Raw genomic sequence first — 11,743 nt, 5'->3', positions numbered from 1 at the left:
TGAATAAACTAAGCCCTATGACTCTAAAAGTCGACTGTTTCCGCCCTAATCCCCCTCTCTCATTCTTTCTCAGATCCTCGAGGGGCCATAGAGGGGCCTCATTTGGGCTCACTGGAGTCAGGTACGGCTTAAGGTGGACATATTTTCTCCATCCTGACTATATTGCATGTGTAAGTCCAACGGCTGCTCTAGCGGAGGTTTGAGGCCAACCAGAGATCTCAAACATATGCAGGGGTCAGTGACGAAGTATCAGAGGTGGCCACTGAGGTGGGCCATCAGGGATTCAGTGACAGCTGCAGGGCCTGGATGAGAATAAGTGATGACTACAGGGATGGCTGACTGGGGGAGGGGTTACAAGTGGTTGAGTTCACAGAGACATGACAGAACACCGAATCTACCAATTTAAAACAAACAATTCTGCAAGTTTGAACATATCCATACAGCAAGAGCTTATTCGGGTTCATGACATAATAGTGTCCAGAAGCAGCATTACCCCTTGTTCTGCTGGTCTCCAAAGCAGGGCATCATGGAAATTGTCATTGTTTAGATGTAAGGAGAAAAGGGGCAACGGTGTAAAATAGAGAGAAAGATAGACACCTAACGATGATAGAGGTAATTACACAAGGGAGAAGTTTAATCACGCCTACTGAAAGACAGTCATTACCAGAGAGAAAGATGAAGCGGGGGGGAGTGGTAAATCGGCTATATTACAGAGCCTCAGGCTGAAAGCTAACAGAGCTCAGCAGCTTCTCGTCTCCTCCTCTTTCTGAGAATGAAAACCTTTGATGAAGCTGAACTTTGCTTTCCACAACTCCTCAACTCCTCCTGCAGGAAGGCCATGCGTTCTCACTCCGTATCCATGCTCACTTATGTTTTACTGTCCTCTATCTCTGTGCTCACTGTGACTCTCAACCTGCTGGTCATCATCTCCATCTCTCACTTCAAGTATTCAAATACTTTATTAATTTAAAAAGCTGGTAGCTGAACAGACAGTAATTGTTTGTGTAATGGAATATAAAAATTATCCTACACTGTAAAGGGAAGATTATTTTATGTTTCAGTCATGGCTTTTATCTGATGTTTTGACAGTTGATGCTACAAATAATGATAAGCATGTTGCTCTCTTATTTCTCCAGGAAGATCCACACCCCGACCAACCTCCTCCTCCTCTCTCTTGCGGTCTCAGATTTCTTTGTGGGCCTCCTCATGTTCTTCCAAATTATGCTCATAGATGGTTGCTGGCTCCTCGGTGACCTCATGTGTATTCTGTATTATGCTCTGGACTATATTATTACCTCTGCCTCTATAGGAACCATGGTGCTCATATCTGTTGACCGCTATGTTGCTATTTGTGATCCTCTGCATTACTCCACCAAAGTCACACAAAAAAGAGTTCAAGTCTGTGTTTGTCTGTGTTGGATGTGTTCTGCTTTCTGTCACAGTCTGCTGCTGATGGATAACCTGGAACAACCAGGCAGGTATAATTCCTGCTCTGGAGAGTGTGTGGTTGTCATCAACTACATTGCAGGAATTGCAGATCTGTTTTTATCCTTTATCAGTCCTGTCACTGTCATCATAGTTCTGTACATGAGAGTATTTGTGGTGGCTGTGTCTCAGGCTCGTGCCATGCGTTTTTATATTGCAGCTGTCACTCTCCATCAATCAGTGAAAGTAACTGTTAACAAATCTGAGCTGAAAGCAGCCAGAACACTTGGTGTTGTCATTGTTGTATTTTTAATATGTGTCTGTCCATATTTTTGTGTTGCACTGTCGGGCCAAGACACCTTACTCAATGCTTCATCTGCTGCCTTTGTAATCTGTTTGTTCTACTTTAACTCCTGTCTGAATCCTGTGATCTATGCCTTTTTTTACCCCTGGTTTAGAAATTCTATTAAGCTCATCGTTACACTTAAGATACTGCAGCCTGGCTCCCGTGAGGTAAACATGCTGTAGAGAGTCTGCATGATGCCTGTATTTAGAGAGAAAAATGTACTTGGTCACAGTGATTGAGTAACAGATTCAGGGCAAAGTGTTTAAACATTTTTACACACAGATTATAAAGAGATGTCTTTACATGGTGAATGCCACAATATAATGTTTTCTAATAATCACTTTTCCATTTTCAATGCAACAGTGAAGCTATTCAGAAAACTACTACTCTAGAAAATCTATTTAATCATTTGATATACTGAAGCCTGCCTCCTGTGAGGCTAACACAATGTACAGAGTGGGGAGCCACTAACATGAAATCTTGTGACACATTTCAGTCAGTCAAATAAATTTGAGGATCTTGGGCAAATATAGACAGGCTGTTAGCATTTTTGATCCCAACAGGTCTTTAGTTACAGTGTGATAGAGTCGCAGACCTAAAGGGGTAATAAACAAGCAAATCAAGGGGCCTTTCACAGATTTTACAAATCTTCACTGTCAAATTCCCTTAAATAAGTGTTTGACCACTGGGACAATGGTACTTTCATTAAACTGGGCTGTCTATGCTGTAGGCAAGGCAAGGCAAGTTTATTTGTATAGCACAATTCAACACAAGGTAATTCAAAGTGCTTTACAGAGACATTAAAAGCAACAAGACAAAATTTAAAACAATAAAAACAGTCGATTAAAAAGGGAAATAGAAATTGAGAATGATAGTGATAATAATAAAACACAGTAACATAAAATAAAAACAGGCTCAATACATTGAACAGTCAGGATAAGAAAAGAAGTAGAATAATAAAAGGCATAAATCAGCAGTGTGTAGTTAAAAAGTACGGGCAGTAGAGTAGGAAGACAAACACTTTTGCCATTGGTGCTACATGACCAGAGACCACAGAGGGAAAGGGCTGTGGCATCAGATTTTGCTTCAGAGTTAGAAAACCTACAACTACAATGCATAGCACTGCACTGGACCAACTAATGCTCCCATTGGTGGGTGATGTAATGCAAATTCATACGTTTGACACAATGGCGACCAGCTGGTAACAAACAATCTCATACTACAGTTATACACTAAGCAACATGTTTCTGAAGGCATTTTAGGCAAAGAAAGACAACTCAGAACAGAATTTTGTTTTTTATTCGATCAGCACTGTTTCTGAATTTAGTGTTTGATCAGAGTTTAGTCTAAGTTTGAGAAACAGAGAGAAGGGTGGGATCCACTTTTATACTCTTTGTTCATGGAGGCAAGCAATACAAAAAAGTTTAAGTACAGCCTGAATATTGAGCTGCAGCCCGAGAACCAGCTGGGAGAGGAGCAGGGAGATCTAACAACTGGTTAGATGGAAGGAAGTATACCACAGTTCATTTACACATGCTGATTGTTATGATGCAAAGCTGGTTGAAAACCAGCAAAGCATCTTTTTACATGCTGCTGCCACCACCAGCGACTGAAGTCCTCGGTGCAGTGTAGAAGGGTTTAACCTCAATAAACCTGATTTAGGAAGCACATTGGTCGGTGTAATTGGTCAACCTGCTTTTTATTGATTATCTCAAACAAGTGGTTCTGAAACTCTGATAATAACATGCTAAAGGTTAATTATGTTTGATCTGGCCACACATTCTCACTCCGACCTCGTCACATATTCATTTGGTCATGGACTTTCCACGTCCAGATTCAACATGCAAGGTACCCTGGGTGCGTTGTTTGTTGATGTTCAGGGGCACCGTGTCAACTTCAGCCTGTTGCATGCAGTGTCTATTTTCAACATACACTTCTGTTTTCACAGGAAATGTACAGTTTGCATACAGTCTCTTTCAAAATAAACATTCTACATCAGTAGAACACCACAAATTGACATTTGTTTTCCTTCAGCAACACCTGCACATAGTTATGTTTTGCCAACACACACACACATGGTTGGGTTTAGGAAAAAAGAACAGGGTTTGGCTTTACAATCTTACGGAAAGCAAAAAACAGATTCCTGGGTGAAAGTCAGTGGTTGTTGAATCCATCCGTCACCCCTACTGTCCACCCTACTCGGACTTCTGCTGCCTTAACTTTTGTTGTTGTCCCACCGTGTTTTTTCCTTGATGCCGCTGGGCACCGTGAAACAGTAATAGCAATTGGCCACGCACCATGCGGATTTGAAAGGGCTGCTTTTTGTTGTTGATATCTGACACTGGAGATCACTGACCAGGCTCCAGATTTTGACGATTTCAGAGTGAGACCGAATTGGATCCTGAGCCAAAATGTAAAAACTGAGCCTTAACCTTCTGCAGCGAACAAGTTCCACATTAAAGGTAACAAGAAGCTGCAGCCAATTGTGTAACAATAATAAAATTCAAGTGTCCGACTTGCAGGTGTGGGATGTAAAAGAACAAGTGTAATAGTTTGTTGATGTTAATCTCTCAACTGACAAGTATGACAGGTCTCTACATCAGTCTATAGTTAGAGTGTAAAAACCTGCTTTACAGGCTTAACAGACACACAATTTCCCGAGAGGGACACCTTCTAATCTAGAGGTAATCCTGAAGAAAAACTGCAGAAGTTTTAGCCACCAGATTATGGCAAATGCAGTCAAACAGTGCCTAAAAGTCAACCCATGGTGTTTTCTTGTTACCAAACAAAAGCTGAGTTTACTTTACTGTACAACATCTATTGCTCGTCCGTCCTGGAAGAGGGATCCCTCCTCAGTTGCTCTTCCTGAGGTTTCCCCGTTAAAGGGTTTTTTGGGGAGTTTTTCCTGATCAGCTGTGAGGGTCATAAGGACAGAGGGATGTCGTATGCTGTAAAGCCCTGTGAGGCAAATTGTGATTTGTGATATTGGGCTTTATAAATAAAATTGATTGATTGATTGACTTTCAATGCTGGGCAAGTTTTTAAAATGTGGATAGGAGAGGAGAAATTTTCTTGATTGCTTTAAATGAATACTTTACCTGCAGAATAACCATTTGTACAACAATGACTTATCCCACGTTACTTTGAAACTGCTTTTTTGCATGCCTCCACTGTGATTGCAGAATCCAAAAAAACAAACCTTTTTCATGAAGTAAAGGGGACCATGTTTAAACTCTTTGGGCCCTAGGCCTTTTTGTGGTATTTTTCCTGCCTTTACTTTTAAGGTCATATCACAATCATTATAAAAGCTACAGGCACATGCTATATTTTTTTTATGACAGTCTAGGTTACCCAGATTACATGCCCTTCAGTGTGCCTGTATTTTATATTAATTTTTATATCAATGAAAAATAAATCTGTGTTACTAAATTCCTACATTTTTACATCTATCTCAGCATAGCAAGTTGGAAGTAGACATATTATGCCATACATGAAGAGGGGAGACTCTCTGGAATCTGGCAATATAAGAACCATGATGGTGGGACATTCTGTCACTTCACAGCTGTCCAAAACATGTGGTTTGTGCCAGGCAGACATAATTCAATCAATCAATCAATCAATCAATCAATCAATCAATCAATTATTTATAAAGCCCAATATCACAAATCACAATTTGCCTCACAGGGCTTTACAGCATACAACATCCCCCTGTCCTTATGACCCTCACAGCTGATCAGGAAAAACTCCCCAAAAAACCCTTTAACGGGGAAAAAACGGTAGAAACCTCAGGAAGAGCAATTGAGGAGGGATCCCTCTTCCAGGACGGACATAGGGTTAACAACAGCAAAACTATCAAAACATATGAATATTCTGTGAGGGAAAATCTGAATCTTCAACATAACCAGTTACATTTGTCAGGTACAATGTTTTCCTCTTAATTATAAGTATACATTTTCTTTATGCAGGGTTCTTTGGGGGCTTTTGTAAGTTACTTTGGAGTACAACGAATAAGGATAGTAGCATGATTCTGTATTTTTCATATCTTAACATCATAACAGATCTACAACTGTTTGGGTTCTTTAATTTGGGGGCCTAATGATAAAGTCAAACCCCTAATTATTTTTTATTTTATCATACAGAATTCACTTAATGATACTGTTCCTGATACATTCCTGATTTTCATAACACTCTCAATCTAACTAATCTCGTCTGTAGATGGTGTAGAACCGCAGAAAATTTGTTTACATTATTTTTTTTCTGATATCTTTTCAAGCTGGCTCACCCATTTTAAAACATAATCAGGTGCCTTATTTGAGAGTCCAGCCTCCACAATGTTTGCTTAGAAAATCTGGCCCTTGGACAAAACTAGTTGATGACCTGGCTTTCTAGTCATATGGCCCTAGAGCCACATTTTTTTTTTATCTCAGTTAGTTAGCTGGGAATTGTTGGATTTTAATTTGTTTATTCTGAGGTTATTCTTTAACATTACAGGTGCTTCTGTATGCAGGTGCAGACCTTGCAACAGTGTGAGGTCACCCTATGACCTTTGATCCTTATGTGCACCATGCTGCTTTCTTCTTTCACTTTAAAGACTCCCATGACACTTCAAATGCCAACAGTGTTAGTTCACTCTGTCTCTGTGTGTTTGCTGGGCATGGCCTTTTGGTTCCCTCCTCTTGCCAGTCCTCCTGAGTGCCAGCAGTTGTTGAATCTGCACACCTGAACCACATCTACAATCAGGCCGCAATCAGCCTTAATGTCTGAGCTGGGGTTTTATACTTAAAAAACCCCAGCTCAGACATTAAGGCTCTGCCAAGTCATTCAGTCCCCTCTGTGAGTCACCACGCCAGCCTCAACCATAACCTGCCACGTCCAGCCTCATTTAGATCAGATCAATCAAGTCTTCAGCTCCACTTCTTCAAACTACAAGAAACTGCCTTTGATGACCTGGGAAATATTAGCTGGAAAACACAATGGGGCCATATCATGATGCCTCACATAGTCCAAATTCAAATTAGAAAACAATATCACGTATAAGAAATGTTTTCCATGTTTTTCTAAGGTTTTGTTCAGGTGCTTTTCAAATAAAAGAGGGTAAATAATGAGCTGAATGTGTGATTATGAGTGAAAAACCTATCAACACAGACAGAGATGCCTTTTAAGGAGCTTACTGCAAATAAAAACACTTCTAGAAAACCTAAATTGACAAGAGAAAACATTTTTCCCCATTAAGACAACATAGGAGCTTTTTGTTTATCATTTCTGTACATTCATAACAGTCTATGATGACAATTATGACTTAAAAACTCTACTGGAGAACAGGAGTGTTATTCAGTACAAGACCCATAAACCTTAGCCATGCACTGGCCTTTTAACTAGCATGAAACTACAGGAAATCTAAGTGATTTACGTCCTTTCAACTCAGGCTGAGGTTGGCTATCAACGCCATAGCAACAGCACTGGAAGCTCCTATTGACTCAGTGAGGTCTCAATAGAAAGCCCTGACATTCACCTCCATCCTGGCAGTGCCCATCTAGTTTGTTTATATGCAAAATGAGAGAAATTATGCATGATATGAAGAGAATTATAAAAGTCTGAAATGATGCAACAGAAGCTGAAAGTGTGGATATCTATGGGTGTAATAATATGTTTCATGTATGCTTCATGGGTGAGTTATGACTGTTTGTCTTTTGTGTGACAGATAAGTTAAATGAGCCTACTTTGGTGGTTGTGTCTTGTAATGGTCGCATGGGTTTGGAGAGGCCATCCAAGCCACCTCCATCACATAGCAACTGAGAAGTGGTCGGAGGTCGACCACTTTCCAAACCATTTCAAACGATGTGTTATGTCATATGAGTAAACCACTTAAACAACAACAAATACAGCAGGCGTTTTACATATCATAATCATCCAAATCACCTTAAGAGGACCCACAGATCGCTTGTACGATTTCTAACTCTGCTAATGTCTGTGGGTCACAGTCATGTATTAAAACTAAGTACAAGTCTTTACACTGTTCTTCTAATGTGGATATAAATAACTTGAAATCACAGATAAGAGTAGGGACAACCTCACAATTTCTTATCAATTCTACTGTGTTGAGAACACAGAACGCACAACAAAAATGTGAAAAAGTCTTGATACATGCAGAATCCTAGAGGTGGTGCTTTGCCTGAAACTAATGAACAGACAGTTAATGACTTTACTGCTGCAGTAACAAGGAAACAGTCATTCTTTGAGCATATTGAATTGTATCATGTATGTTCATTTTATATATATGTATGTATAAGTGAATCTGTTATTCAGTTTCTCACCAACATGACCACGTATAGTTTTTGTTCATGCTAAGGGTCTGTCTACAGCATGTTTACCTCACATGAGCCAGGCTGCAGTATCTTAAGTGTAACGATGAGCTTAATAGATTTTCTAAACCAGGGGTAAAAAAAGGCATAGATCACAGGATTCAGACAGGAGTTAAAGTAGAACAAACAGATTACAAAGGCAGCAGATGAAGCATTGAGTAAGGTGTCTTGGCCCGATAGTGCAACACAAAAATATGGACAAATACATATTAGAAACACAACAATGACAACACCAAGAGTCCTGGCTGCTTTCAGCTCAGATTTGTTAACAGTTACTTTTGCTGTTTGATGGAGAGTGACAGCTGTGACATGAGACCGCATGGCACGAGCCTGAGACACAGCCACCACAAATACTCTCATGTACAGAACTATGATGACAGTGACAGGACTGATAAAGGACAACAACGCATCTGCAATTCCGGCAATGTAGTTGATGACAAACACACACTCTCCAGAGCAGGAATTATACCTGCCGGGTTGTTCCAGGTTATCCATCAGCAGCAGACTGTGAAAGAAAATAGAACCTGTCCAACACAGACAAACACAGACTTGAACTCTTTGTTTTGTGACTTTAGTGGAGTAATGCAGAGGATCACAAATAGCCACATATCGGTCGACTGATATAAGCACTGTGGTTCCTATAGAGGCAGAGGTAATAATGTATATTACATACTGATACAGATTACATATGATGTTACCGAGGAGCCAGCAGCCATCTATGAGCATAATTTGGAAGAACATGAGGAGGCCCACAAAGAAATCTGAGACAGCCAGAGAGAGAAGGAGGAGGTTGGTCGGGGTGTGGAGCTGCCTGCAGAGGAAGACCAGAATATATTTATTATTTATAGTATTTATTATAATTTAGAAAAAAAAAAAACAAACACAGCAATGACTAAAATACCAAAAAAATAGTTTGAGACCAAGCAGTATTTGTTATTACTATCTAACAGTTTCATAAATTGATGTAATATTCAGTTACTTGAAGTGGGAGATAGAGATGATGATGAGCAGGTTAAAAGCTGCAGTGGACAGAGAAATGGAGGACAACACAATGTAAATGAGCATGGCCTCAAAATAAGACCGAATTGGCTTCCTGCAGGAGGTGTTGAGGAGTTGTGGAAAGCAGAGTTCATATCCCTCCAAGGTCTCCATCACCAGAGATGAGAAGCTGCTGAACTCTGGCAGCTTTCTGAGCAAAGCTTTCTGTCAAACAGAAGATTTATCTCTATCCTCTCTGCCCACCTCTGTTGCTGTTTATGTCCACAGAGACTGAGGTACTATGGTTTCCATGCTCATCTTTCTCAAACTCAATCTTCATCCGTCCTTCCTTTCACATCTTCCATTGATAGTTCTGTCCTCCACTCCTTACTATTTTTCCATTCAATCCTCTCTGCACTCCAGAATTGTAATTATCTCAACTTCACCAATGTAAGTGAGAGGCAGGAATTATAATTACCCGAGGATCTGGGGATCAGTAGGGACACAAAAAAAAAATCTTCCTGACAGAAGTTCGACATCAAGCCAACATTGTATGTGGGGCCCATTTGGGTAGTAAATGAGATAAAAATGGGCCCTATATTGAACTGTCCATGTGTTCCATATTGGCCCTATGAGAATTACCCACATGGGTGGGTTTGCCCAGGTTGGCCCTACATGGGTCATGCTGGGGTTACCTGAGTACAAAGTGGATATGGGTCAGAAATGGGCATCTTATCTGGTGCCCACTTGGGTTAACCAACCCATGTGGGCACTGTGCGCTTGGTGAAGAGGCAGACACAGGTGCTCACAGATTCGGGCGTACTATCCACCTTATTTTCAAACACGGAAGTAAATAGTGATCAACTTCCGTGTTTTTGTGCGTAACTTCCGGTCAGCCGCTTTCCCTCATGCTTTCCCTTACTGGAGCTAACGGTGCAAGCTAATTTTTTTCAATTGTCAGTTGTTTATGTTAGTCAATCAGTTAGTTAGTTAGTTAGTCTGTGTATTTTATATAGATAACTGTGCCCATGTTTCCGTTATCCGGTAATTGCCGGTAAAAATAATTCCTTCTAAACGCGAATAAATCGCACGTCAATCATAAACTATGAACCAAAAAAGCACAATCTATCCCGAGTGAGACAAACTGCTTGATCCCCGTCTCCAGTGTACCAGTAGAGAACCTGCAGAACCGAATCAGCGAAAAAACACACCGGGCTACACAGCCTCTCTACCTGAGCAGCTGAAGCTGCGGCTCACACCCTCGACACACAGACACACAGACGGTGCTTCTGCATGCCAGCCACACGTGTGCGCAACTGTGAGAAATAAATATGTGAGGTGTACACTGCTTTTCTATCTTTTCTTTCTTTTCTTTCTTTCTTTCTGTCAGCGACATACACTCCTAACACAGGACGGGTTGTTTTTATTGACTGAGTTGATCATTAAGCCATAGTGATGTGCGGATCGGCTCTGATAGCACCTGAATCAGCATGTATGCATCAACCATCCAGCCGTTACAACATGATTGATCTAGCAAAGCAGTTTTGTGTTGCTATGTGTGGTATTTATTCAGTTTTGGGAAATCACGATGTCTAGAAAGCATCAGTGGCTGCAGCTGACAGGGACAGCTAACGTTAACACTAGCAGCAAAGCTAACATCAGGATCGTCATCCGTTAAAAGCCTCTCGTTGTTGGATACGACATGAAACTACTCCAGTTAGCTCAATCATGTTGTAACTAAGACATCAGCTGGAAAAAAAAAAAATTCACAGACCGTTTATTGAGTTATTGAGTTATTACAGACACCACTAATGGCTAACGGCTAACAGCTAACGGTTAGCCCAGCTAATCTACGATAACTATGTTATTAATTACACACACAGAAATAGTAACGTTTGTTCAATCATTGTGTTTATAGATTTTACAAACATCAGATTAGTCTAAACGGTGATATAGTGATATGAAAAATGTGATGTGATATATATATATATATATATATATATATATATATATACACACAGTATCTCACATAAGTGAGTACACCCCTCCCATTTTTGCAAATATTTCATTATATCTTGTCATGGGACAACACTATAGAAATGACACTTTGATATAACTTAAAGTAGTCAGTGTACAGCTTGTATAGTAGTATAGATTTACCTTCCTCTGAAAATTACTCAAAACACAGCCATCAACATCTAAACAGCTGGCAACATAAATGAGTACACCCCACAGTGAACATGTCCAAATTGTGCCTAAAGTGTCAATATTTTGTGTGCCAACCATTATTATCTAGCACTGCCTTAACTCCTTTGAGCATGGAATTCACCAGAGCTCACAGGTTGCTTCAGGAATCCTCTCCCACTCCTCCATGATGACATCATGGAGCAGATGGATGTGAAGACACCTTGCGCTCCTCCACCTTCAGCTTGAGGATGCCCCACAGGTGCACAGGTGAGTTTAGGGCTGGATACATACTTGGCCAGTCCATCACCTTCACCTTCAGCTTCCTCAGCAAGGCAGTTGTCATCTACTAGGTGTGTTTTGGGTCATTATCATGTTGGAAAACTGATAATGAAAACTTGCAGCCCAGTTTCTGAAGAGGGGCGATCATGCTCTGCTTGGAATTCAT

The 11,743-nt window shown here is 40.5% G+C and overlaps 2 protein-coding genes across 2 annotated transcripts; one reads left to right on the top strand and one right to left on the bottom strand.

Annotated features, from left to right (window-relative positions):
- Positions 1-772: 772 nt before the first annotated feature.
- On the top strand, positions 773-1,973 carry LOC117251728 (trace amine-associated receptor 13c-like). Its single transcript, XM_033618245.2, has 2 exons — positions 773-945; positions 1,137-1,973. The coding sequence occupies exons 1-2, from the start codon at positions 773-775 to the stop codon at positions 1,951-1,953; spliced, it is 990 nt and encodes a 329-aa protein (XP_033474136.2). The 3' UTR covers positions 1,954-1,973.
- Positions 1,974-8,127: 6,154 nt separating this feature from the next.
- Positions 8,128-9,300, bottom strand: LOC117251735 (trace amine-associated receptor 13c-like). The gene is made up of 2 exons (XM_033618260.2): positions 9,113-9,300; positions 8,128-8,944 (listed from the first exon to the last, which is right to left on the bottom strand). Exons 1-2 carry the CDS (start codon positions 9,283-9,285, stop codon positions 8,128-8,130), a joined length of 990 nt encoding a protein of 329 aa, XP_033474151.2. The 5' UTR covers positions 9,286-9,300.
- Between the last annotated feature and the right edge of the window lie 2,443 nt (positions 9,301-11,743).

Source organism: Epinephelus lanceolatus, chromosome 14 (assembly GCF_041903045.1).
Source record: "Epinephelus lanceolatus isolate andai-2023 chromosome 14, ASM4190304v1, whole genome shotgun sequence".
Lineage (NCBI taxonomy): Eukaryota > Metazoa > Chordata > Actinopteri > Perciformes > Serranidae > Epinephelus > Epinephelus lanceolatus.
The sequence above is the reverse complement of the archived record's forward strand: the minus strand, read 5'-3'. Positions and strand labels throughout refer to the sequence as shown.